The 27,854-nt window shown below is 35.5% G+C and overlaps 2 protein-coding genes and 1 pseudogene across 2 annotated transcripts; all 3 read right to left on the reverse strand.

The window, feature by feature from the left end:
- Positions 1 to 37: 37 nt before the first annotated feature.
- LOC146904627 (SMAD/FHA domain-containing protein) lies at positions 38 to 14,597 on the reverse strand. The gene is made up of 12 exons (XM_085727599.1): positions 14,062 to 14,597; positions 13,869 to 13,954; positions 12,342 to 12,421; positions 11,468 to 11,523; positions 5,543 to 5,591; positions 3,960 to 4,106; positions 3,736 to 3,831; positions 3,190 to 3,303; positions 2,941 to 3,071; positions 2,500 to 2,747; positions 635 to 1,534; positions 38 to 551 (listed from the first exon to the last, which is right to left on the reverse strand). Exons 1-12 carry the CDS (start codon positions 14,532 to 14,534, stop codon positions 502 to 504), a joined length of 2,430 nt encoding a protein of 809 aa, XP_085583725.1. The 5' UTR covers positions 14,535 to 14,597; the 3' UTR covers positions 38 to 501.
- Positions 14,598 to 17,631: 3,034 nt separating this feature from the next.
- On the reverse strand, positions 17,632 to 19,517 carry LOC146904628 (uncharacterized; annotated as a pseudogene).
- A 2,670-nt stretch (positions 19,518 to 22,187) lies between these two features.
- Positions 22,188 to 25,728, reverse strand: LOC146904629 (pentatricopeptide repeat-containing protein GUN1, chloroplastic-like). The gene is made up of 4 exons (XM_085725837.1): positions 23,431 to 25,728; positions 23,109 to 23,325; positions 22,820 to 23,004; positions 22,188 to 22,721 (listed from the first exon to the last, which is right to left on the reverse strand). The coding sequence occupies exons 1-4, from the start codon at positions 25,305 to 25,307 to the stop codon at positions 22,463 to 22,465; spliced, it is 2,538 nt and encodes an 845-aa protein (XP_085581963.1). The 5' UTR covers positions 25,308 to 25,728; the 3' UTR covers positions 22,188 to 22,462.
- Positions 25,729 to 27,854: the final 2,126 nt, after the last annotated feature.

Genomic DNA, 27,854 nt, shown 5'->3' on the forward strand with positions numbered 1-27,854 from the left:
CCTTTGCTCAATTGGAGCACTGCCACAGTTCTCAGGATTGTTCATGAAATAAAACAACTCAAATTCCTTTGTTCCTGTGCACATAATTTTACTCTCCTCGGGATGAAAATAACAAAAATCTGTTAGGTTTGTTAGTACTTAAGCAAGCCTATAGGGGAAAAAATGTTTCTCATGCTTAAATAGTTTCCAAAGGACTGAAGAAAAGCAAACTGTACATTGGTATATCTATGCTTTTTGGGCTAATCTTGGGTGGTCATAGGCCACTTCATTCAGAACTGGTCATAGAAATAAAAGCAACTTGCTAGTCGCTACTCAGATCATGTGGCTGTACACGAGGGAGGCATGTCATCAGAGGAATAAATGAAGTTGATGCCAACCTACATTACGGTAGACTTTCCAACCTGCTCTGTTTCTGTTATACCACTTATAGTAGCACATTCTTAGGTGAATATTCTGCCTGAACTCCTTTCTTCCATTGAACAATGATGTAACTCGTCCTCCTCAGTAGCCATATTTATCATTTAAGGAAGTTCGTCCATCGCCCGATTGTCCTGCACAGAACAAAGATTTGTATGATCATTCAATAAATGAAAATTCAATCATGTGGTCAGAATATTAACATAATTGTGCTTACCTTTAGGAGGAACCCATGTTGCATTATCTGTCTCATCACTTAAAAACGATGGTTTTTCAGGGCCAAGCACTCTTTTAGGCCTTTTCTCTTGGCTTTCATCTCTCCCATCATCATCAGAAGCAGCATATAGTCCCCTTTGGTACTTCAATAATAGTGCCACAGCATCCTCGGCCGTTTGTTCACCTGATGTGGAAGATGTTGATTGCTGAGAGGCATCATCACTGCCTGTTCCAGTTGTCTCAACTTGCTTCCGTTTTCTTAAAATTAGACCGGGAGCAGCAGACTCGATTCTAGATTCCAACGAAGTGCTTGCATCATCACCAACGCCCAAAATTTTGTTCCTGTCCTTATAGTCAACAAACTGATCGGATTCTTCCACCTCATGTGGATGAAGAGAGGTTATCAGATTTTGCTTATCGTCTGCAACCCTGTCCTCTACAGCTCCAAGCCATTGGGGTTTTGGGACAACAAATACAGCATTCTCAGTCTCCGACCCGTCATGGTCAGGTTGTGACTTTCCCGAATCTACAGTTGTAGTTGCAGGTTTCTCTTCTTTAACAGAGCCATCTGTAGCATCACTAATTTTCTGGGTTTCCACGCGTGGTTTATTGTCATCTACCTTAACACAAGCATCACTAATTTTCTGGGTTTCCACATGTGATTTATTGTCATCTGCCTTCACACAAGGCTCACTACTTTTCTGAGTTTCTGCAGGTGGTTTCTTCTTGATATTAGAGACAACCTCTTCTGTTTTTTCTGGTTTAGGCTCTAGTGCTTTCAACTCTCTTTTCTTTGCAGCTTCTCCTGTTGGGTCAGCAATCTTCAACAGGTAGGATACCCTATCTAGCTCAGATTGAAGAGTTGCTAATTCGTTCTCGAGCTGTGCACTTTTATCATACACTGACAAAAAAGAAGAAATCAGCAAGGATAAGAAGAGCAGTAATCAAATACCCATCTTCATCTCAAGATCCATAATTACACAAAATGAAATAGAAAATATCGAGAAATAAAACAGTCATTTAACAGTATTACTGTTACATGCACGGTTGTCAAAATCAAAATTCTACCTAAATCAGGACATGAGTGAAAGACCATAAAACATATGATCAGAAACCATATTGTAGGATTAGAAAAGGTATAGATATCTTTTTAATCTCTGTAAATACATCACTTTTTCACTTTCAATCCTTGTAAAAAAAATTGTTTGCTTTAGAATGCAAATACACCACTTTTTGTTTTAATTCCTTCTTATTTTGTTTTAGTCTCTGTACTCCTTTTTGTTGGATCATTAGATTTTAGCCTCTAAAATATGGACAATATATATAGACTGAAATCAATATGACACACAAACTGCAAGGAGTCAAGGATCAATTCCAACAAGAATAAATTTTATAGGGACTAAAACAAAACAAGAACTAAAAGTAGAAAGTGGAATATTCGTTAGGAAAAAAAAAAAAAAAACAAAATTTTCTACATGGATTTGAGTATTTATTTTGCAGTTGCTGCATATGTCTATTTTATTTAATATGATTATTAAAAATATTTACAGGAAGAGAACAAACAGAAAAATCAAATATGTAGTAGAAGGCTTATATGTAATAAGTGAAGTTCAGAACAAGCAGAAGAAAGCTTATAATACTTTGGAAAACGAAGGAAAAACTTAACTGGGTCATATGATCCTATACGTATAATCACAATTTTAAAAACATGGTTACATGTAAAAACATTCATAACGTAACATTGTTGCAAGCACATGACTATAGACAAGCAAAAGCTCATTTGATTGTCAAACCTACCAAAACAAAACTTTCTAAATACACTAAAGCACTGTAAAGCATAATATATGAAGTTAAGAGAACAATCACCTAGTTGAGATGAAAGTCCAGACATATAAGCATCAAGTGAATCATCAACGTCATCTTGTGTGGTACTCTCTGTCTCTGGCAACACTTTGTTCTTCTCAGTCATAAGCAACTCTTTCTTGTCACTCATTTCCTTCATGATGGTATCTCTCTTTTCAAGAAGAGTATCCGCAGTCTCGATTGACTGGCTGTCACCGGGCTTCTTTTGAGGTTTTTTCTTTGTACGGTCATAAAACTCATCATCATCATCGCTGAAAAATGCATATAAATTATCAAAGCTCCTTTTATATTTAAGTACATCGTTGCACGTGTTGTATAAGAAAAATCAAGCAAGCATGTCAAACATTGACCAAAAGGAACACAGAATTTCAAAATAAAAAAAAAATACAAGCATGAGATTCTTCCCAAGAGGTTTCAACTTCCATTGATGATATGTTAGCATACCTGATATAATCTTCTTCATCTTCCACTGCACCTTTCTTCTTCCCATGAGATGGCTTTCCCGTACGTGCACCTAAACTTTCTTTAATACTATCATTCAACGTTTCTTCCAAATTTTCAAGTTCTTCCAATATCTGTCCAATTAAAAAAATGTCAGTTTATACCAGCTTACATGCTCATGCATCACAGCATTTACAAACACAGAATATCAACATGCAAGGTTCTAGTCTAATTAATTTTCTCCAACATTACCTGTGCCATTCTTTGCTCATTCCTAGCAATCTGAGTCTGTTGACCCTGCGTTAATCCACCCTGAGAAATGTCTTTAACCCGTATAGCATTTATTTCTTTCTTCATGTTACCAATCTGCACAAAAAAATGCACACAGATATCAGGAAATCCTGAGTATACCATCTTAAAAAAAGGCCACTAGGGAACTGTATTTGAGTGGCAAGGGGAGAAAGTTTCTGTATTTGTGTGGGTACAAATATCAACCGCCATATTCAAGAATCAACCATTCATTTCATACTACAGCTTTAATTTACTTTAATTTATGAGGCCCCAATATCACCTCTTAGTTTAGTCGTTAGGAATATTATCTTGGTGGAGACAAGGGTTGTGAGTATGGCAGAAGAAAAAAGGCTCTAAGCAATTAGGAACTGTAGAAGTGAGAATGAGCATTAGTTGCTCTGGTTTCTAGGTCTATTAAGCGATAAGGTTAGCATTATTTGAGGACTATAATTCATAAATGAAAAACATAGCACAGGAAAGGAAATCATATTAACAATAATTACACACCTTTTCCATTCTTTTTATTATTTTCTCACGGGTTTTTTCCTGTTTTTCTGTAAGCTGTCCTTTATATGACTGCCACGTTATTTCTTCAACATCATCCTGAAATCAGAAGATAAAAATATCAAATTGAGCTTTCACGTTAAAGTTGATTCTAACATAAAACTTGACTGAATAATTAGGTAGTTCAAAGGAAGAATTATGTAGATCATATACTGTTCCACAATTACCTCTTCTTCTTCAATGGCATCTTCACCCATACCCCATGATATACCCTCGGCAGCAGATGCTTCCAGCTTTGCTCGTCGGAGTGAAGCTTCCCTATCTCGCAATGCTTCCCGCATCTTCATTTCTCTCTTAAGTTTTACATTAGCCTCCTACAAAGTAAAGCCAGTAAGAAAAGATGCTAATTGCAGCAATAATTTCTAGAAACAGGAAGCTTCTCACTTTCTCAGATTCTATCTCACATCTTTCTTTCATTTTCTCTTCATTTCTGTAACATTTTAACTGGTTATTGATTTCTACCTATGCCATTCAAAACAAGCCAAATAAAAAAGAAAATGTTTACAGTACGTCATAGCCGTATATTTTAAAATATAGAATTATCGTCCATTGCGTTAGGAGTTTCCAGCATGGCTTCTCTATATGGACAGACTTATTGCCATAATTTTATTCTAAATTTTCTTTCTCAGATGATACGGTAAAGGCATTGTTTCCCTGTTCACAACTTTCACCTTCTGTTAAATGCTCCACACTCTTTGGTGCATAATAAACAAGGGAAATGCTAACAAGCGCCCTTAGGGAACTTGAAGAAGTTCAAAAAAGAAACTTTATCTTGGAAATGGTGCATTTAACACCTCTAAACTTTAGAAATTGACTTTTTTACCTTGAATTTATCACTTATTTCCATTTTTAGCTTCTTAACAAGTGCCCTTTGTTAGCATGACCCAATAAATAATAATGCATACTTGTTAATTAATTATATAAGGCGGAAACTGGAAAATGAAAAATAGAGCTATGCCTTAGGAATTTCTGAAAATTAACTAAAGGTTGGAATAATAGTCAATCCATGTTGATGATTAATGATAATAGATAAAATAAACATTGGCCCTGGCTTTATTTCTAATTGAAAATTTGTCTAAAAGAACAACAACAACAACCAAGCCTTATCCCACTAAGAGGGGTCGGCTACATGGACCAAATTACACCATAATGTTCTATCATAAACCCTACTTGGACCCATCTCATTAATTTCTAAACCATGCTTGAAAATTTGTCCACCAGAAGTATGGAAATTGAAATCCATGCAAAATGAAACACATGTTCCCCCCTAAATATAATGTTTTTACACCAAGGATGCTATAAAATAAATCAAGTGAAGATTTACATAATGTACACAATAGCTTAGGGAGTGCTGGATAAATTTTCCACGTGCCCCCCTATATATTCAACTTCGCAGTAATTAAAGTGAAAGTTGATATTCGCCTATTTGGTAATTTAACTTGGTGGAGAACGTATTTGCTAAATCAAAAACCATATAAATAGGGATAAGGCTCCTCTAAAGAGAGGTTGTCTCTAAAGGGAGTCCAACATTGATTTATTAAAGGCATAATTTTATCGGACAAAAAAATCCTAGTGAAAGTGAAAATAACTTCCATAAAGCACACTCGGTAGTCCCAAGAACAAAAACACTTTCAGCTATGACATTTTATCATTCTTTTAAGACAGATATCAAGACACATTATCAAATACTAGTGGTGAAAGGCGCTAAATTTAATGAAAAAAGAAAAAACATATGAAGATCAGATCTTACAGGAGGCATTAACTCTGACGGTCCTTGAAAAATGAACATCCGAGTTGACCTGTAAATGAAATACAAAATGACTACTGGAAACATGTATCAAGAAACAATGTTCCTCGTAAATAACAAATCATTCAATCCAATCCTCTTCATCGCTACAGTTATCATTTAATGAACATAGTAAAATATAAAAAGAAACATAAGTGGGATTATTCTTATTGGAACTTTTTAAGAGCTTGTAATTCAGTATAAGTAGAGTAACATTTGATAGGTCTTTCTTTTACATATAGAAAAGAGAAACTTATTGAGAAAGAAGAGAATAAACAATGCTGGAGAATGAGATGTACTCAACCAGAAAAACCATTAAAAATTAAAACGGTATAGAAGCAGAAAAAAATATACTGAAGAATAACAATGCATGGCCCAATCCAATCACTATACTATATTAATCTGAAATGAAAATATCCCGATGGAAAACCATATTACAGTTTAGCTTCTCCATCTCTGTTATAGAGATAACTTGCTCAGCAAGTTATCATTTAGAGCTTTGTTCCTCTAGTTGCTAGCTTACGCTTCCTAGCATACATCTCTACTTTTGTATAAATAACATTGTATTGATCACATTACAATTAATGAAAACGAGAGATTCATTCTTTTTCTCTCTTTGATAATATGGTATCAGATTTCTCTCTCTTGAGAGAGAAGTTTCGATCCTAACCGTTTTCTGTTACGGTTGCTTCCGCTCCAATCTTCATCTTCAACCTTTGATTCTTCTCTGTTTTCCGCCATTGTTGCTCACTGAAGCTTTTTCTCTTAGCTTCTTTGTTCTTCTTCTTTGCTTCAATCGGTGAATTCTTCTTCAATTTCTGCGTTTTACGCATTATCTTCTTCTTGTTTCTTCACATTGCACTATGCCTCCTCGTCAAGCACCTATCATCATTCAAGCTGCACCGAATCAACCAGATGTTGAATCGGTCTTCTATGTTCATCCGAGCGAAGGTCCAAATTCGGTTACTATCATTCCTAAGCTCAATGGCTCCAATTACTTAGCGTGGAGTCGTTCCATGAAGCGTGCCTTGGGAGCGAAGAACAAACTCGCCTTCATCAATGGCGTTCTTCCACAACCAGATGCTCTGGATTTGAACAGAGCAGCGTGGGAACGGTGCAATCATCTGATACACTCATGGATTATCAATTCAGTTTCTGAATCCATAGCTCAAACGATTGTTTTCTATGATTATGCATCAGAAGTTTGGGAGGATCTGAAAGAGAGATTCTCCAAAGCTGATAGGATCAGAATTTCTACTCTTCGTTCTTCCATTAACAACCTCAAGCAAGGAACAAAAACGGTTTCAGAATACTTTACTGAAATGCGTGCACTTTGGGAAGAACTTAATTCACATAGGCCTCTTCCAAAGTGCTCATGTCTTCACCAATGCCGTTGTGAATCTTCAACTCTTGCTCATGAATACCGCGTTGAAGATCAAATCATGCAGTTCCTTGTTGGTTTGAATGAACAATTTTCCGTTGTCAAGACTCAGATCTTGCTCATGGATCCTCTTCCTTCTTTAAACAGAGTATATTCCTTGGTGATTCAGGAAGAGAGTAATAATGCACCTATACTTCCTCTTCCTACTGAAGAATCCAATGTTTTGGTCAATGCTACTGACTCTAAGAAGCCTTATGGTCGTGGTAGAGGTCATTATGGTAACCAGAAGAATTCTTCTAGGCATTGCACCTTTTGCAATAGAACTAATCACACCATAGACACATGCTACTTGAAGCATGGATTCCCAAACTCAAATAAACCACCAAACTCTAATACTCTCTCTCATGGATCTACTAACAATGTTACAGTTGAAACTGGAAATACAAGTAACATTGAGCAGGGGAATGGTGATTCAGGTTTCAGTATTTCTCAAGACAGATATGAGCACCTTGTGAGCCTACTTCAACAAGCAACTTTATTGCCTGCAGCTGTAGCCCCTTCTGTGCCTCCTTCTGCCTCTACTTCAAACCAAATTACTTCTTCTCAATCCATTCCTCTTGCTACCTACCAGTCAGGTATACATAGTGCCTTTTCTTGTTCTCTTCATATGAATTCCATGCCTGTCTGGATTATAGATTCAGGAGCTAATGATCACATATGTTTCTCTAAAACTCATTTTACCTCATTTTACAAAATCAAACCTGTTCTTGTTACCCTTCCTAATGGTACTTCTCTATATGTGCATTATGCTGGAACTGTCCATTTTACTCCTCATTTGTATCTGACTCATGTTTTGTACTCTCCTGAATTCAAAGTTAATCTCATTTCTGTTTCAAAACTCTCTGAATCTCTATCTTGTAGTGTCAATTTTGGTTCTAATAGTTGTATTATACAGGATGTGACATCACAGAGGATGATTGGTTTGGGTAATAAGTCAGATGGTCTTTACAAGTTGTCTATGCAGTTTGACAATCAAAAGCTGCAACTTCCTCATAGTTTTCAGTCTTTACCAAATAAATTGGCACATAGTGCTTGTAATATCTCTGATTCTAGTATTTCTAAGTCTCAAAGTGTCTTTGATAACTCTAGGATACCTGAATCTGCATTGTGGCATTTCAGGCTTGGACATTTGTCCAATCAGAGACTCTCATATATGACTCATTTGTATCCCACTATTATTGTTGATAATAAAGCTGCATGTGACATTTGTCATTTTGCTAGACATAAGAAATTGCCTTTTCCTCATAGTATTTCACATGCTGATAGTAAATTTCAGTTGCTTCATTTTGACATATGGGGTCCTCTTGCAATTCACTCTATTCATGGACACAAATATTTTCTCACCATTGTTGATGATCACACTAGATTTCTGTGGATCATTTTACTAAAATCTAAAGCTGAAGTTCCCCTTCATGTCAAAAACTTTGTTGCTATGATTGATAACCAGTTTCATGTCACACCTAAAATCATCAGAACTGACAATGGTTCTGAATTTCTCCTCAATGACTTTTATGCTTCCAAAGGAATTTTGCACCAAAGGTCATGTGTTGAAACTCCCCAACAAAATGGGAGAGTTGAAAGAAAGCATCAACATATATTAAACATAGGCAGAGCCTTACTTTACCAATCTAAACTGCCTTTGTCTTTTTGGTCTTATGCTTTCCTTCATGCTGTCTATTTGATCAATAGGGTTCCAACTCCTGTTCTTCAAAATCAGTCTCCATACCATTTACTTTATAATACTCCACCTGATGCTACTGATTTCAAGGTCTTTGGTTGTCTTTGTTATGCTTCATCCATTCAAAGTCATAGAACCAAACTTGAAACTAGAGCCAGAAAGTCTGTTTTCTTGGGATACAAGTCAGGTTTCAAGGGTTACATTTTGTATGATTTACACACCAGAGAACTTTTCATTTCCAGACATGTAGTTTTTCATGAATGTATTTTACCTTACAAATCAAATCCCTCTTTTAAGAGTCATGATTGGGAATATTTCACATCCATTTCATCATCTTCTTCCCTTCCACCTGACTGTGATACCAATCTTCCTTCTTCTTCCACTGACATTGTTTCTCACACCACCCCTGCATCTCATCCTATTTCTGATGCACCTATTCCTCCTTTAATTAGACATTCTTCCAGAAATAAAACCACTCCTTCCTACTTGAAGGATTTTGTCTGTTCCAATAAAGCATCTGCATCTGCATCTGCTAATCACTTGAATTCTATTTGCAATTTTGTTTCATATCATAATATTTCTAATCCCCATTCTCATTTCATTTTGTCTCTTCATGCTCATACTGAACCTAAATCCTACACTGAGGCAAATAAGTTTGAATGTTGGAGGAAAGCCATGCAAGTTGAGCTCACTGCACTTGAAAATACTGGAACTTGGAAAATCATTGATTTACCCCCAAATGCTAAACCTATAGGCTGTAGGTGGATTTATAAAGTCAAACATCATGCAGATGGCACTATTGAGAGATACAAGGCTAGACTTGTTGCTAAGGGCTACAATCAAGTAGAAGGTTTAGACTACTTTGACACCTACTCACCTGTAGCTAAGCACACCACCATCAGATTAGTTTTAGCTCTAGCCTCATTGAACAATTGGCATCTTCACCAACTGGATGTGAACAATGCCTTTCTGCATGGGGATCTCCAAGAAGATGTGTACATGGACATTCCCCCAGGAGTTGCCACCAATAAGCCTAATCAGTGCTGCAAGCTTCTTAAATCATTATATGGACTCAAACAGGCTAGTAGGAAATGGTATGAAAAACTGGCATCTCTGTTACTTAGTCATGGTTATAAACAAGCTGCAGCAGATCATTCTTTATTCATCAAACATAGCACTCATCAGTTTACTGCATTACTAGTATATGTAGATGACATCATACTAGCTGGTAACTCTTTGGATGAATTTGTTTTCATTAAAAACATTCTTCACAATTCATTCAAAATCAAGGATTTGGGACAGCTCAAATATTTCCTGGGTTTGGAAGTTGCTCATTCCAAACTGGGTATCTCACTATGTCAAAGGAAATACTGCTTGGATTTGCTATCTGATACAGGTTTCTTGGACTCTAAACCTGTGGCCACTCCTTCAGATCCATCCATTAAGCTCTATCATGATGATTCTCCTCCTTTTACAGACATTCCTGCATATAGAAGGCTTGTTGGTAGACTCTTGTATTTGAATGCCACCAGACCTGACATTACTTTCATTACCCAGCAATTGAGCCAGTTCTTGTCTCAGCCAACCCAAACACATTATAATGCAGCCTTAAGAGTGCTCAAATACCTCAAGACATGCCCTGGCAAAGGTCTCTATTTTCCAAGATCATCACTTCCTTACATACAGGGATACTCAGATGCTGACTGGGCAGGTTGCAGAGACACTAGAAGGTCCATTTCTGGACAATGTTTCTTCCTTGGAGACTCATTGATCTCATGGAGAACTAAGAAACAACTCACAGTTTCTAGATCTTCCTCTGAGGCTGAGTATAGGGCACTTGGAGCAGCTACATGTGAGCTTCAATGGTTGTTGTATCTCTTGAAGGATCTGCAGATTTCATGCACTAGGGTTCCTGTTTTGTATTGTGACAATCAAAGTGCACTTCATATATCAGCTAATCCAGTCTTTCATGAGAGAACCAAGCATTTGGAGATTGACTGTCATATTGTTACAAAATCTTTACTTCCTCAGCCATTCAGTTCTCTATTGATCAAGTTGGGTTTAGTTGACATATATAAACCTCCAACTTGAGGGGGACTATTACAGTTTAGCTTCTCCATCTCTGTTATAGAGATAACTTGCTCAGCAAGTTATCATTTAGAGCTTTGTTCCTCTAGTTGCTAGCTTACGCTTCCTAGCATACATCTCTACTTTTGTATAAATAACATTGTATTGATCACATTACAATTAATGAAAACGAGAGATTCATTCTTTTTCTCTCTTTGATAATAAACCATGGGATTAAATATCAAATATTAATTCAACATGACCCGTGCATATTCCAATTCAACTGGACCCATTGAACATACCTCTTTAAGCTACAAGATAGCACTAATTTTATAATTGCTTAATAAATACTGATGGGTTTTGTTAAAATTAAGAATCTTAAGATATTCCTTTAATTGTACAACTTCCTAGATTGATTGTTATTATTCCTAGAGTATACAATTTCCTAGGCTAGTGCTTACCCATTAAGCGTTCATTGTATTTATTGTAAAACCATGATCTCATCATAGACACACAGAGTTTAAATAATTTTCAGGTTCTAATAGATAGATACTATACCACAAATAAGTTAAATAAAAAACCCATCACATCATCAGAAACAAAAAGAGAACCAATATTGACTCAAGAAAGAACAAAAGTAATACAAACTACACAAAAAGCCTTGTACGGGAGCAAAATGAAAAATTAATACAATAATACCTACCGGCCAAATCGAATGACATCACCAACTCGCAAGTCAACATATGTATTTTTCTCCACCTAAGCAAATAGGAAAGGAAATGGAGCTATGTCAGTGATGTTTATAACAAAGTATAAAGTTATAAATCTGCAAATATTTTTCTTTACTGACAGCTGGGTCCAATTCTTAAAAAAAAAAAACTGCAAAGGTACTCAGGTGAAAATGTTAAACTAGATTGCAATGACTGTGAGTATCAATTGATCTTGCTGTTTCTGTCAACTTTAGAGCTGTTAATAAAATGGTGGTCATACAATCTTGCTTGCCCGAGGGTAAAGTACAAAATGTTGCCAAGGTTAGTTCTGCTAGGCTAAATTAGGTCCAGACATGATATTATTTGGGAAAAACAAGAGAGCACTCAGTGCAGGTGGAAACAAATTAGATCTAAACCAAGTAGCAAAAAATGAAGATGAAGGTTTTTTTTTTTTTTTTTTTTTTTTTTTTTTTTTTTTTTTTTACAAAAGAGAAATTATGTTTGTGATTTAGGAGTTTGGACAAGATTTAAGGAAAAAGCATATATGAATGAGCAACACAAGCAAATATGTTTAGCTGACTCTCCTTTAATCAACCTAGTAGCATAGATTGCAAGGTAAAGATCGTTGCTATACCTTATTTATAAATGTACGAAATAGAAGGAAGAGGAATTCTAAATCCAAAATATATAAATAAATAAATAAATAAGACATAAAAGGAAAAGTAACAATTCTTGTATCTCTGTCACAGGGTATATTTTGCAAATGAAAATACTTATCAAACAGAAGGATCACAACAACATATTTGATGTCTCAAATATTTAAAGAATTACAAAAATTCCAGAGTTAGAGAAAAAACAATGCAATACCTGATTTTTGTTCAAAAAGGTTCCATGAGTACTCCCGAGATCATAGAGATATGCATCTCCTCTTCTCTTAAACTGTATAACTAACAAGAGACAATTGAAAATTTAGGTAAGAATCATGAGTGAACTTCATGAAAGTCTGAAATTCACAAATGTAATGCGCAGGTTTAATATGTCACCCAGATCTTTTCAAAGTGGATGGGTGTAATCAGGTCGCATTGGCATTATAATAGGGCAGCCTAAGATGGGATTTATATCATCTTGATGAATGACAAGAAGTAATCACTGTCCAATTTTCTAAAACTGCATAACTCAACTGCTTATTCTTTTTTTCTGGTTGAAGAATTCAGAATACTCCATAAAATAGAAAAAGATTATGAGGGATATCCTTAACGATGCTTCGGTGGTATGTTATGACATGAGAATGAGATATGATCTAGCTAGTTAAGAGGTCTGTAGTCGTCCTAATAAGTAAAGAGGTCTGGATAAGAAAATAAAAAAATCTTGCCATTGAGATTGTTCAGTCAAGAAATGGCACTGTTATTAAACAAAGTATGCATGTAGTATATTGTTGCTACACTATCTGTATTATAACAGAATGATCTTAACTAACTGATTCTTAAGTAACTACTTGTATATCATAGTATCTCGGGATATTCTTCCAATTGTTTGGGCAAGTCCCCCATGTTATATTATTTTTTTCTTTATTTCTTAATAAAATTTTTGCGGTGTTGCAAATAATTGTTGTCTAACTGACATAGTTGGAATATCAGTAAGACATAATGATGCTTACTCAAGCTACAGTGGTATATACGCAAATCTGTGTGTGCGTGTGTCACATTTGAATCACAAAATACAATGAAGATTACCAGCTGTTTACAGTCTCAAACTTCCAGTTTCACAACTTAAGAATAACAATTAGTAGTAATCATTGGCATTATATTTGATTGAATTAAACTAAAGCAGTTTCCTGTGTAGCATCGACATTTCAAATTGAAGGCCAGACGCTGAGACGACACTAGCAAGTATAGTTACATAGAATCACTTCCATTTTTTAGTCTACGTTTGGATGGAGGGTAGGGGAGAGCTTACTTTTCTTTTTTAAATTACGGACACTATAAGATGTTTTTTAAAATCAACTAAGTGTAATTAAAGTATAATATGATCATATATCATCTTGCTATTACAATTTTAAAATTTCAAAATATAATAAATTAAACAAGTTTCATGTGTAGCACCGACACATCAAATTGAAGAATTGCCATTATGGTTGATTAAATTAAAGTAAATTCGTTTCCTGTATATCGCCGACACTTCAAATCAAAGGGTGTCTGACACGTGACACTGACAATGACTCGTGGCATTGACATTACACTAACATCATTGTCGTTACATACAATCACTTCCATTTTTTAAATTACTACAGTTGTCTACATATCAGTGTCGAGTATGTGTCCGAGTTTCATAGCTAGTTTCATACCAAACATGAAATTGAGAGCGAAAATTAGTAATAGTTGATAGCATACATACCAGCATGAAACCTAGAAATAGTGGGGTGTTCAAGCACAAAATCACACATATCCAATCTCCCAAACATATAAGCACCTTTCTCATACCTACAAAACCAAATCAACAAACACAATTTCAGTTGAAGTAGAAAATCCTAAATAATAAAAAAAATAAAAAAATGATTTTTTTGTTGTTGAAGTAATGGGAAACATACACATTGAATTTATCAATGATGGAACCATCTTTGAGAACCTCAAGGTGGAATTCATGGCAAGGAGCGGAACTCCAAGGTGGAATCTTGTACGGAACGGATACACCTTGAGAAGGTTTAGGGGTTTGACTATCGGTGGAATTCGTTGGTGGCGGTAGATTGGAACGGGACAGTGCTGGTGGTGGTGGCAGGTCGGAGCGGGGCGGTGGTGGTGGAAGGTCGGAATGGGACAGTGGCGGTTGTTCAGGTAGTGATGAATTAGTGGTGGAATCGGACGGTTGCGGTAGTTCTGATGAATTAGTGGTGGAATCTGACGGTGGCGGTTGCGGTGGTTGTGATGAATTGGTGGTGGAATCGGACGGTGGAGGTGATGAAACGGGAATTGGAGGAGGTGGTGGTGATGAAGGAGTTGTTAGGGTTTGAAGTGGAGGTGGATTAGGGTTTTTGGGGGGTGGAGGACCCATTGAGTTCGTCATTGCAGCTCGCAGAATTGAAGAGAACTACAGCAACAATGGTGTCAATTTTTCTAAGAAAGGACCTTCGTTACCTTCTTTTCAATTTAGTTTGTAAACTTTTTTTTTTTTTGACAAAATTTAGTTTGTAAACTTGAAAAATGTTACAATAACAAATCCTTTTTTTTTTTTTTTTTTGTCAAGTTCAAATCCCTCAATTTAATTCGTACAAAATTAAATCAAGTTATTTTTTTCTTTAAATATATTTTTGGATCAAACCTATTATTTTACCGTGTATGTGTAATATTAATATTAATAAAAAATTATATTCTTAAGAAAAAGTAAATAAAAATATATATTTTGCATTTTGGATATCCAAAAACCGATCCAAATTAAACCGCATATATTTGGATTGGATCAGTTTGGATTTTTTTAGAATAGTCATCTAAGCCGAACCGAACCGCATGTGATTTTTATTTTGGATCGGATCACATTTTGTCTCAAAACCGGTCCAAACCGCACCGCGAACACCCCTACTAAAATTATCCTTTTTTTTAAAAAAATAAAATAAAAAATAAGGATTATTCTTACAAACTACAATATTATGAAGGACTAAAATTACCATTAAAATTTTATAGGGACTAAACTTGAAAAGTCGTGATTTTGTAGACTAAACATATTTAACATGGTTTTTATTAACACGATTTAAGTAGTGTATCTTAAGAATCAGCTAGTGTTGTTTTTCAAACATCAAACTAAACACATATATTTGAAGTCTTAAATATATTTTTGGTGTTTCAACTTAGTTTTGGGTTCAGCTTGGTCTTTTACTCTAAATTGGTTCCATTTGACATTTTAGCTTAGGTCTATCAACACAAATTGGTCTTTTCCGATTAAAATTGCTGGCCAAAGTCAACCAAGCATATGATGGGGCAAGATTCGTATGGTGTAAAGATTTAGGATCTCTTATTGACATGAATTTCACCCAATTAACAAGTAATTGAGTAGGTGTTTAAAAATTAGAGTTCCTAGCACTACTTTAATACTATCTTTTATTCGATTATGCACTTAAATATTCTACGATAAAAGAGTGAAATATGTTACCATCGGACACAACAATTATTTGTTGTCATCTCATCAAATTTAAGGCTAAATTGCATTTTTGACACCCCACTCACAACTTTCACAAATTGACGATTTTATCATCCAAACTTTTAAAATGACACTTTTTTAAGCCTCGAACTTGAACTCATTTCATAAAAGTGACACCCACTTGTATTTTATTGTTTGGCTAAATTGTAATTTTGACCCCCAACTTACACAATCTAGCGATTTTGCCCCCAACATCGGCTGATCAAAATAAATGGAAATGCCGCGTTAACAAATGAGTTAAAGTTGGAAGCTCTTTTGAAAGTTGGGGTAATGTACCTTAAATTTAAAGGGGCTAAAATATGGTATTGGTCCCTGCAAAATGGGTCAGTTTTGATTTTAGTCCCTGCAATTTTTTTTTTATAGTTTTTGGTCCCTGCAAAAATAGGTCAGTTTTGGTTTTAGTCCCTGCAATTTTTTTTATAGTTTTTGGTCCTTGCAAAAAATTTTGTTTTTGGAAATAGTCCATGACCCCAGTTATGTGATGATTTGTCACTTTTATAAATTAAAAAATAATTATTGTATCTGTTTTATTATTATTTTTTAATTAAAAAATAATTATTGTTATATAAATTATAAAAAATAATATTCTTTTTATTAAGTAAACACATATGCCACATATGCACAAAAGTGACAAATCATCACATAATTGGGGTAAGGGACTATTTCCAAAAACAAAAATTTTTGCAGGGACCAAAAACCAAAACTGACCTATTTTTGCAGGGACCAAAAACTATAAAAAAAAATTGCAGGGACTAAAACCAAAACTGACCTATTTTTGCAGGGACCGAAAACTATAAATTTTTTTTGCAGGGACTAAAATCAAAACTGGCCCATTTTGCAGGGACCAATACCATATTTTAACCATTTAAAGGTCACTCTGCCCACCACACCACCACCGGATGGAGTCATACTGAGAATCTAATTAAACTGCTACCTCTGCTGCTACTGTATTAGCAAAATGAACAAGAAGAAGAAGAGAGTCTTACTCAAAGAAGGAGGAACGGCAAATGATTCCAAATGCCACTCCAATCATGTTTGAAGTTAATTGAAATTTACATCAAACTAATCCTCCACTACACGGTATTTAGCTTTTTTCAACTTTTTAATTCCAACATAAATTATACCTTTCATGATTCACCTTATATTTTATCAGGTCCTAAGTTTACTAATTTCTGGAAGAATTTCCACTAATTTTATTCATGTGATAGGATATAATTTCTTGTAGGTTTCAAATACAACCATCAAAGCAAAGGTTTGTCAACATATTAAGCTGTCAAATGCAGGAATGTTTTGTTTCGTCAACATTGTAAGTATTGGATGTAATAGTTGCTTACAACAATTATTTACACTAGTTAATATATCTTCTACTCATTTATGAATTCTATCAAGAATTGTAATAGTAAGAGCTACATACATATTCATCTAGCTTAAACAATGGAACATTGACACGAACACTCTCATTGACATGTAAACATAGTAATGATTTGAGGAAATGGAAATGGTTAAATGAAATTACACGTGTTGGTGTTGTGTTGGAGACAGACAGGGGCATGCCTTCCCTCTAAGTCTAAAATGTCTAGTGAAAGACTATACGTCACATTGTGAATGAAAGATTACTTTACATAATTTCTCTGAATTTCAATCAGCAATTTCTGCTTTCATTGAGTCAATGTTTATTAGGGAGCCCGAGGAGCATATAGAGCGGCGATGAGCTAAACATCCTCGATCCTAAGAGACTTAGACACCACATCTCCACCCAAAATCTTAAAGCGTTAGGTATATGTGTCCCCTCTCTTATATATCTAATCTTTCCTCCATTTCTAACCGATGTGGAAGATAATTACTCACACTTGATTTTCGACAATGTTTTTGTCATGATAATTAGGATTAGGAGACTTTCACTTATAACTCTTACATATATTGATGAAATAGTAAGATTGAAGTAAGGAGAAAAGAACAAGAATCAAATGGAGCAAACTACTAGTATTATTCATTCAATTTTTTTCCCCCTACAACGGGGCAGTACAAGACACTGGAAAAGGAAAATACAAGACATTGAATTCAAGAACTTTATTTAAACTAAGAAAGCAATAAGGGACTTGTATCATATGAAACATTGACACAGACACAGACCAAACACTACGCTCCGACACTAGTAATAATTTGAAAAAGAAAATTAAACGTAATCACATGTGCCGGACATTGACACATGTAAGACACCAAACACACATTTAATTTGAAGTCTCATAGCTTGTATCAATCTTATATCCAACAGCTGGATGATCATGTGATGGACCAGCAGCTGGATATATATTTCGCGCCTTCATCTCTTCAAACAGTCTTCTAACTTCATCAACATGCCATGTCTGCCATACCCGGACAAAAGAGCATTATAAGTTACAACATCTTTTTTCACTCCACATCTCTCCATCTCTTTGCACTGATCAATAGCTTCATCAAACCTACCAAGCTTCGCATAAATTCCGACCAGTGTGTTATAGGACACCCTATCAACACAAATAGATCGAAGCTTCATTTCTTCGTACATATTTAGGGCATCTTCCAAGAGGTTCGCCTTGGCACAGCTGTCTATCATTGTACTATAGGTTACAACAGTTGGCCAAACTCTCCTGGAAGACATCTCTTCCAAGACCCCCCTAGCCAAATCGATCTGACCGCCCTTACACAACGTGTCCAGATATGTGTTATAAGTAAACACATCACGAGCAATACCCTTGTTATCCATTTCTCTCAGTAACTTTTGAGCCATTTCCCACATGCCCTTTGGAGCGCAAACAAAGAGAAGTGAATTGTAAGTAATCCGATCTGGCACTATGCCTCTCCCTAACAGTTCATCATAAAACTTAACAACTACATTAAAATCTGCTTCCCCTTTCGCGCCAGCAACTATCAATGAATTGTAAGTTATCAAATTAGGTTCAAGTCCCCAGCTACTCATGGACCTAAACAAATCTACAGCATCATGAAAGCGCCCATTTCGGCCAAAAGCACTGATCATGGCCGAAAAGGAATACACGGTGTTTCCGTGCCCTTCAAACCTAGCACTTTCAAACAATCTCATAGCAAGATTAATCTCTCCTAACCTACCAAGAGTACCAATCATAGTACTCAATAGTTTACCCTTAGCAACCCTCCCATTTTGCTTCTTTATAATAAAATCAAAGCACTTAAGGGCCAACAAAAAGTGACCAGTATTACCAAACACTTTAAGCATATAAATATAATCTTCAACCACCCTTAGCTTATGTTCATATGCAATTAAAATATTATCAATATCAGCAATATCGTTACCAGCTTTGAAGAGACAGTGAATCACCTCATCTGCAGCATTGTTGTGAGCATGTTTGTTTGGGGTTACCCTTGGCATTCCAGATTGCATTTGCGCGGCAAACCGGGTGGACTTCCTTCCAGAGAATTCAGGTGGAAGCCATGATTTCCTGCCATCGAATAAAGAATCCAATGCGGAGGAATATGACGCAGCTGTGCCCCTGCCAACAGATTGAACACCACCAGCAACAGCAGCACTTCCATTTGAACCAAATTCAGCTGCAGCAACAGCAACCACAGGTGCATACTTTAAGGAAGAAGACCACCGGTTTTTATGCCGTTTATGACTATTGTGGTGATTGTGATTTCGATTGTTTTCAGCAGGTCTTGGAACAGGGACTAAGGAGTAGTTTGGTGGAGGAGTTGGTGTAGAAGTCATTATGAAAAAAAAGAGAGAGAACAATGGCTTGTGTGGGTATTAAGTGAATGCTTGATTGCACTAGAATCAATGTGTTTTTTTTGTTTTGTTTTATATATATAAGCAAGAATAAATGGCTTGAGTGTGAAGAGAAGGTTGAGAATGGAAGGAGAGAGCTTTTGAGTTGTGTTTGTGTGAAAAAAATGGTTGAAGATGAAGGGGAATTTATAGGAGAACTTGCTTTGATTTCTTCAACTTATTTCCTTTCATGGCTTATAGGTGAGATGTGATTACATGACTTATTCAAAAATTATTTACACTGACAGTATATCATTGTTAAATTAAAAGTATATGCATGCATTATGCTTTAAATTTGGTTGTATTATATATTTAGGAAAAATTAAAATCATTTTTTTCATAAATAATTTTAATTGATTGATATGTAAAATTACTTTGCATTAAAAAAATCACCTAAAATATATTTTTGTTTCGTAAGCATTGTTCATTGCCAATCTAAAAAGGCGGTATTATTCATTTCGTGCGGAGAAAGACAATCATATTTGGAATTTTAATTTTAAGATAAATTTTAAGATAACTTCCTATTATATTACAATTTCCGCGTGACCGCATTTGAAAATATTTATACATTTTTAAGATAAATTTTAAGATAACTTCCTATTATATTACAATTTCCGCGTGATCGCATTTGAAAATATTTATACATTTATAGGAAAACTTTAAAACTTTATTTTTGACAAATGTCGTAATTCATTCCCGGTTCATAAAGGCAAAACTATTCATTTCTTGTTGAGAAAGACAACTATAATAAAGATATACACTATATTGTTTACAAATTAGGTTTATGCATTGCTTAATTTGATGATTAAGATAATATTGAGTTATTAAGCATTCACATGTGGTTTAAATATTATAACAAAATTTTTGTAACTATATTCTTGATCTTCAATGGTTCATAACTTTTGAGATTATTCATTTTGTGCTGCGAAAGACAATATCATCTTTTCTTTGACAGGAGAAAGACAATAAAATTAAGATATTTAATATATTATTTACTAAATAAAATTATGACTTGTGAACTAAATGTCTAAATTGATGAATGATGGATAAAATAAAATTAGATGTGCTGGGTTGATAGAAGACCTTTAGAGGAACTTGTTGGTGAGCTTGTGAAAAATAATTTTATTAGTGTCAGACTAACATATGCAATTTACATGTGGACAAGACAAGAACATGACAGTGTGAATGATACTTTTAATGATTAGGATGCACCTAAGGTTATGGAAGGTTTTGCTAACTATAATCCTTCTATTTTGAAAATGACTCATATTGAGGCTTTTGATGCTGTTGTGAATGAACTTGATGCTCAGAATGTTAATGTTTTGCTTGTTAATCATGTTAGTGAGCCTAAGTTGTGTTGTAATGATGATAATGAGAATGAATCTTTCATGATAGACATTTTGATCCTCAAGAATGGATTCATGGACTAACTTTGGCTGTCGATTGCATTTTAATGGACATCATATCTTGTATATGTATATTGCCTGAAAATTTGGGGCACGAAAACTAACCTGTGGGTGGACGCGTACTCGGGACAAAATTGCGGTTTTTTCATGTATTTGTCGAAAAATAAAAACAGGTCGAGTCATAATTTTCAACCATCACTATATCTATTGAATAAAAAATAACAAGGAAAAAAAAATATAAATAACTTGTGGAACAAGTCTAAGAAAGAAAAAAAATGGTACCAACATTCAAATTCTGGGCACCAACGTGAGTTAAGTCATGTTGTCCTTCTACCTATGTGAGTTAACTCACGATGAGCACTCAACATGACTTAACTCACGCCCAGTTGTACCTCCCAAAATGACGACCATGCACAAAAACCAGCAAAATGTAAATAGTTAAGATGATGCATTACCTGATTCTAGACTTTTGATGAGCGTAGAAACTTCCTTCATGACGATTTCCAATGATTTGAGCTCAAGATTTTTCACCAAAAAATCATACTTTTGGGTGTTTTGGAGGTGAAGAGGGAAAGAAGTGTGTGTTTGAAGTGTGGAGGTGCTGGGAATGACCTAAAACAGGTAATGCATCGCAACATCAGTTAACTCACGTTGGCTTTATACCCACGTGACTTAAGTCACGTTGCTATAAACGTGAGTTATAGCAACGTGAGTTAACTCACGTTAGAGTTATTTTGGGTAGATTCTGGTGGGAGTGAGTAAAATCACTTGTGAGAAGAGCAATTTTCTAATGTCTGTCATTCTAGTCACACTGTTTTGATAATATATTGTGTCACACTTGCTTTCTATTAGAAATTGCCATGAGTGATTGGCTTGTCTATGTCTAAAGTTGAAAGTAAATTTTTTGCACTTAGTTTGGAATTTTGTCATAGATGAATGGATGATTTGCACTTGTATTGATGACATAATGATTTCATTTTTTTAATTTGTCATTTGAATGATATTACAGACTCTTTAGTGAGTCATTGCTAGTAACAGAAAAAAAGTTTAGACATTTTTATTATAAAACAGCAAAAAAGTTTAGACATTTTTATAATAATATCTGGAATCTCTACCTCAAAGATTATCACAGAAATTTTAATTAACATAGTTTCTAAAGAAGCAAAAACAAGTTCTTGCTAAAGCTTTAGAATTGGAACAAAAAACTGAGGACTATATATGTTCCAGTTGACTCAATGTTTCAATTTGAAGTTACAGCCATGACATAATATATATAAGCAATGGCGAAATTTTTTCCAGGCCGACGAAAGCGTGAAATAGAGATAAAAAACCATATGAAGTAAACAAAATTGAATCATGTCATCAAGCTATGCATCACAATTCACAAGTGAAAACTCTCCACACCTTGAAGGGTTGAAGAGGTAACTCCAATCATGTGCACAAACATAGATGAGAAAAAATTACACCAAAGTCTAGTATCATGGTTCATGGAGGAATCAACTCCAGGTTATACAACAAATCCTAAGACCCTTCTTCAGATTGAGCTAATTCACCCAATCCTAATCTTCATTATCTGAATCTATATTACAAACATTCTGTCATATGGACAATCATGCATGTGATGGAGCAGCAGTATGCGATGGACCAGCAGCTTGAGAATGATTAAGGACGTCGTACAGAACAAGCAAATTGAAAACGCCCGGTTGTCTCAGCCAAGTAGCCAACAAATCTCCAGGAGACACATACCTTCCCAAATTACCGTCAGCAATCCTAAAGGGTGACCCCATTCCATTAAGAAGTGCCTCGACAGCCCTTTTCAAAGTTCCATCACCCATCACTTTGCTGTGTTTGCCCCAACCGGTTAAAATGCTGCAAAACGAATTAAAATTAAAATAATGATCAACACTTTAAGCCTCTCATTAATACAATCAAAGGAAAATAAAATCTTAGGTGAAAAAGATCCATACGTCACAATCTTAGGCAGTTCAGAGCCTTCAAATAAAGTACTATGCATATTGAGCAACCATGAATGAACCATTGCACAAGCAGCACCACAAGACATCAGATGCAGATCCAAGCGAGAAATTGACCATTCACCTTTCCACACATTTCGGCGTCTCCCTTCGATTACAACCATTTCAGCTCCGCGTCTCTGATGTGAAAATCAAATTTATTACAACAAAAACAGAAAATGAGTGAATTTCCTACAATACTAACAGATGTAAAACTAGCAAATTTCTAATAGCTGGACTTTACCTGACCAAAGTGCCACAGCATATCTGTGAGGGCGTTATAGAAGGCGGATGCAGTTGAAGAATCCATACGCCTCATTTCATCAAACAGAGTTTGAGCCTGAAACCATACTTGTTCTCTATAACCCATCAACAATCCATGTGTTACACCATAGACCTGGTTATCAAACAGGCGAAGCGCACCTAACAGCATTGAAGCGTCCTCAAATGAAGTGCAACGACTGCATCAAAATTAATTAACTATAAGCTTTGAGATTGGTTATATATGCATTAAAAATATGTATGATTTAAGATAGTAGAAGGAAAAAAATTGTCACAGTATTTACCTGCAAGCATTCAAAATGGCTGAAAATGTGACAACATTCGGTTTAATATGCATCTCATGCATTTTTTGGAAGAGCCACAATATGCAGCGTTGGTCTTGTTGTCCCCTCCTATCCTTCTCTCTATGACCAGCTTTTTCAGCAGCAAGCTGCTCAAACATTTTCAAGATCCGGTCATCCCCTGTCTTATTCTGAAAAGCACCATCGATAAGCATAGAAGACAATTGTTCAGTTGGATACTCAATGGCTTGTGAAGAACCATGAACCCCATATTCCAGAGTTGGCGATTGTCTGGAGGCATCAATTATGGAGTTGAAAGTGACGACATTTGGCTTGATTCCTTTCTCTATCATTGCAATAAGCAACATAATAGAAGACTCCACTAAACCATTTTTGCATAGTGAATCTATAATTGAAGTATAAAAGACAACATCGACCTCCAATCGTGCCTTCTTGAACTCTTTATAAACATCCATTGCTTCCTGAAACATTCCTCCTTTAGTGTACACATCAATCATTGTAGAGTAAGTTAGCGTATTTGGATATATGTTCCAAGCCTTCATCTCTTCAAATAGTCTTCTAACTTCATCATACATGCCATACCTGCCGTATCCGGACAAAAGTGCATTATAAGTTACAACATCTCTTTTCATTCCACATCTCTCCATCTCTTTGCACTGATCAACAGCATCGTCAAACCTACCGAGCTTCGCATAGATTCCAACCATTGTGTTATAGGACACTCTATCAACACAAATAGATTGAAGCTTCATTTCTTCGTACAAATTTAGGGCATCTTCCAAGAGGTTAGCCTTGGCACAACCATCTATCATTGTGCTATAAGTCACAACAGTTGGCCAAACTCTCCTGGAAGACATTTCTTCCAAGACCCTCATAGCCAAATCTATTTGGCCGCCCTTACACAGTGTGTCCAAATATGTGTTATAAGTAAAGACATCGCGAACAATACCCTTTTGATCCATTTCACTCAATAACTTTTGAGCCGTTTCCCACATGCCCTTCGAGGCGCAAACAGAAAGCAGTGAATTGTATGTAAGCCTATCCGGCACTATGCCTTCAGCTAGCATTTCATCATAAAACTTGACAACTACATCAAAATCCACATCCCCTTTAGCCCCCGCATCGATTAACGAATTATACGAAATTAAATTAGGATCAACGCCCCAGCTTCTCATGGACCTAAACAAATCTACAGCATCATGAAAGCGCCCATTTCGGCCATAAGCACTAATCATAGCCGAAAAGGAATACACGGTGTTTCCATGCCCTTCAAGCCTAGCACTTTCAAACAATCTCAAAGCAAGATTAATCTCCCCTAACCTACCAAGAGTACCAATCATAGTACTAACTAACTTACCCTTAGCAACCCTCCCATTATGCTTCCACATAATAAAATCAAAACACTTAGTCGCCAATAAAAAATGACCAGTATTACCAAACTCTTTAAGCATATAAATATAATCTTCAACCTCCCATAACTTAGATTCATATGTAATCAAAACATTATCAATAGCAGCAATATTGTTACCAGCATTGAATAGACAGCAAAGCGTCTCATCAGCAGCAGGGGAGTGAGCATGTTTGTTTGGAGTCACCCTCGGCATTCCAGAATGCATCTTGGCCGCGAACCGGGTTGATCTCCTGCCAGAAAATTCAGGAGCCAACCTTGATTGCCTGCCTTCCAGTAAAGAACCTAATGTGGAGGCTCTGCCACTGCCATTGCCTCTGCCAGCAGCAGATAAAGGTGCAGACTTTGAGTTGGAATAATGTCTATGACGTTTATGGTGATTTTGGTGACGTTGTCTCGGTGCAGAAGGGATTGAGGAGTAGTTTGGTGGAGGGGTTGGTGTAGAAGTCATTGTAGAAAAACTAAATGATGAAAAACTCAAAAGGGTATCTAAAATCAACACAAAGTTTCAACTTTGATGATCTAGGTTCGATACTCTGACACACCGGAAAATCAACACAATGTAATGAACTTTTGGCAAAAGGGTATATAAAATCAACAAAAAGGAGGGAACTTTTTGCTTGATTGATCAAGAATCAATCAATTTAAAATCAACAGAAAGGAGGGAAAAGAAAAGAAAGAGGTTTTGGGTATTTAAAATCAATGAAATTTTTGGTTTTCTTTGTTTTTCACTTCTGTTTGATTTTGAGGTTTGATAATCGGATAAGATCGTTTACTTTGAGGTTCCCGCTTACCTATGCCCTTATGAAGTTCCCGTTTCATTCTATTCTAACCTAGTTTAGTAAAGTTCTCACGGTTTGAATTGAATAACTAAATTTCTAGTTACAGCTAATCTAAATTTATTATTATTTGACTACATCACAATTTTTTGTTGACCAAACATAAATTTATTTAAAATTTTAAGTTAATATCAAAACCGTTGATGCCTCAGACTGAGCCATGTTCTTAGAGTTTTCATTTTTTTTCTTTTTCTTTTGTCATTCTATAAAAAAAAACTGTTATTTTCATATAAAATTTTTCAAAACGCTATTTTAATTGTTGCACTCTAAACTTTCACTCATAAATAATCATAGATCTGCAACTCATCTCGATGAGAGATTAAAGATTTTATCATAAAAAAAAATTGCAACACATTTATAGGGGTTCACATAAGAAATTGCAAGCAAATAATAAAAAAATCTGAAAAATTGTTCAATTTATAGGGGGTTATATAAGAAATTCAGAGGGATTTACATAAGAAATTGAAAAACATTTGGGACAGAGCTCGAGCAACTGCCCAGGCTCGCCAAGACTTGAAACCGCCCCTGCTTCCATCCATATTCTACTGTATATAGGAAAATGAATTTCTTCTTTTTCTAATTTTTCAATGATTTTAGGTTTCTATTTTATCTTTGTTCCATATCCTTTGTCCCACCCATATCCGAAGTGGGACTTTTAACACACCCCCTCACGACCAACACTATTGGGCTTGATTCGTGAACATAAATGGTGGGTGGCCCGATAGCGGAAATATGATAGCAGATCATCTCCTATTCGATGTGAGACTCTTAACAAGGGGGAGTAATATCAACAATGTTGATATGACTCCTTTACCCCTTTATTTTCAAAAACATGTATCCTTTTTTAAAACCAAAATATTATCCATTTATAGATGGAGACTGCATCTAGGTCTAGAGGGAAGTTATGAGCATTACGTTCATGTATAACTTCCATACCAAGGTTAGCACAATTAATAATATTAGCCCGCGTTAATTACATGACCTTGACTATCAACTACTGATTGGTTAAAATTGAAACCATTTAAGTTGAAAGTTATAGTGCTGATACCTAACGCGGTAAACCAGATACCTACTACAGGCCAATCAGCTAGGAAGAAATGTAAAGAATGAGAATTGTTGAAACTAGCATATTGGAAGATCAATTGGCCAAAGTAACCATGAGCAGCTACAATATTATTATAAGTTTCTTCTTCTTGAACGAATCTGTAACCTTCATTAGCAGATTCATTTTATGTGGTTTCCTTGATCAAACTAGAAGTTACCAAGGAACCCTGCATAACACTAAATAGGGAACCGCCGAATACACCAGCTACACCTAACATGTGAAATGGATGCATAAGATTAATATGCTCAGCCTAAAATACAATCTTGAATGTACCAGAGATTCCTAGAGGCTTGCCATCTGAAAAGCTTCCTTGACCAATTGGGTAGAGCAAGAAAACTGCACTAGTAGCTGCAACATGAGTTGAATATACAATAACAATCCAAGGGCGCATACCCAGACGAAAACTAAGTTCCCACTCACAACCTATGTAACAAGCTACACCAAGTAAGAAATGTAGAACAATTATCAACAGGCCCGTTGTTGTATAACCATTCATCAACAGATGCAACTTCCCATATCAGGTAAAAGTAAAAATTGATAGCCGCAGAAGTAGGAATAATGACACCATAAATAATATTGTTTCCGTAAAGTAGAGATCCAGAAACAGGGTCACGAATACCATCAATATCTACTGGAGGGGATGCAATGAAAGAGATAATAAATACATAAGTTGAGGTCAATAAGGTAGGGATCATCAAAGCACCAAATCATCCAATGTAAAGACAATTTTCAGTGCTTGTTATCCAGTTACAGAAGCAACCACATAGGTTTTCGCTATCGCGTCTCTCTAAAATTGTAGTCATGGTAAAATCTTGGGTTTATTTAAATATAATTATCAGGGACCCCCAAGCACACGAATTCTCTATAAGTATAGAACTAAGGGCTTATTTTTAAACAATATAACATGACTTATATACCAGTGTCAATCAATATCAATATCCATTGTATCATGTTATTCATCTAGATTAACACAATTTTGCTTTTATCTTCCTCATTTCACAATTCATTAATAAAAATGAATGGTTTCTATATTGTATAGATATTACTTCGCTAT

Source organism: Medicago sativa, chromosome 7 (genome assembly GCF_051527215.1).
Source record: "Medicago sativa cultivar Bolivia chromosome 7, Bolivia_mono, whole genome shotgun sequence".
Classification (NCBI taxonomy): domain Eukaryota; kingdom Viridiplantae; phylum Streptophyta; class Magnoliopsida; order Fabales; family Fabaceae; genus Medicago; species Medicago sativa.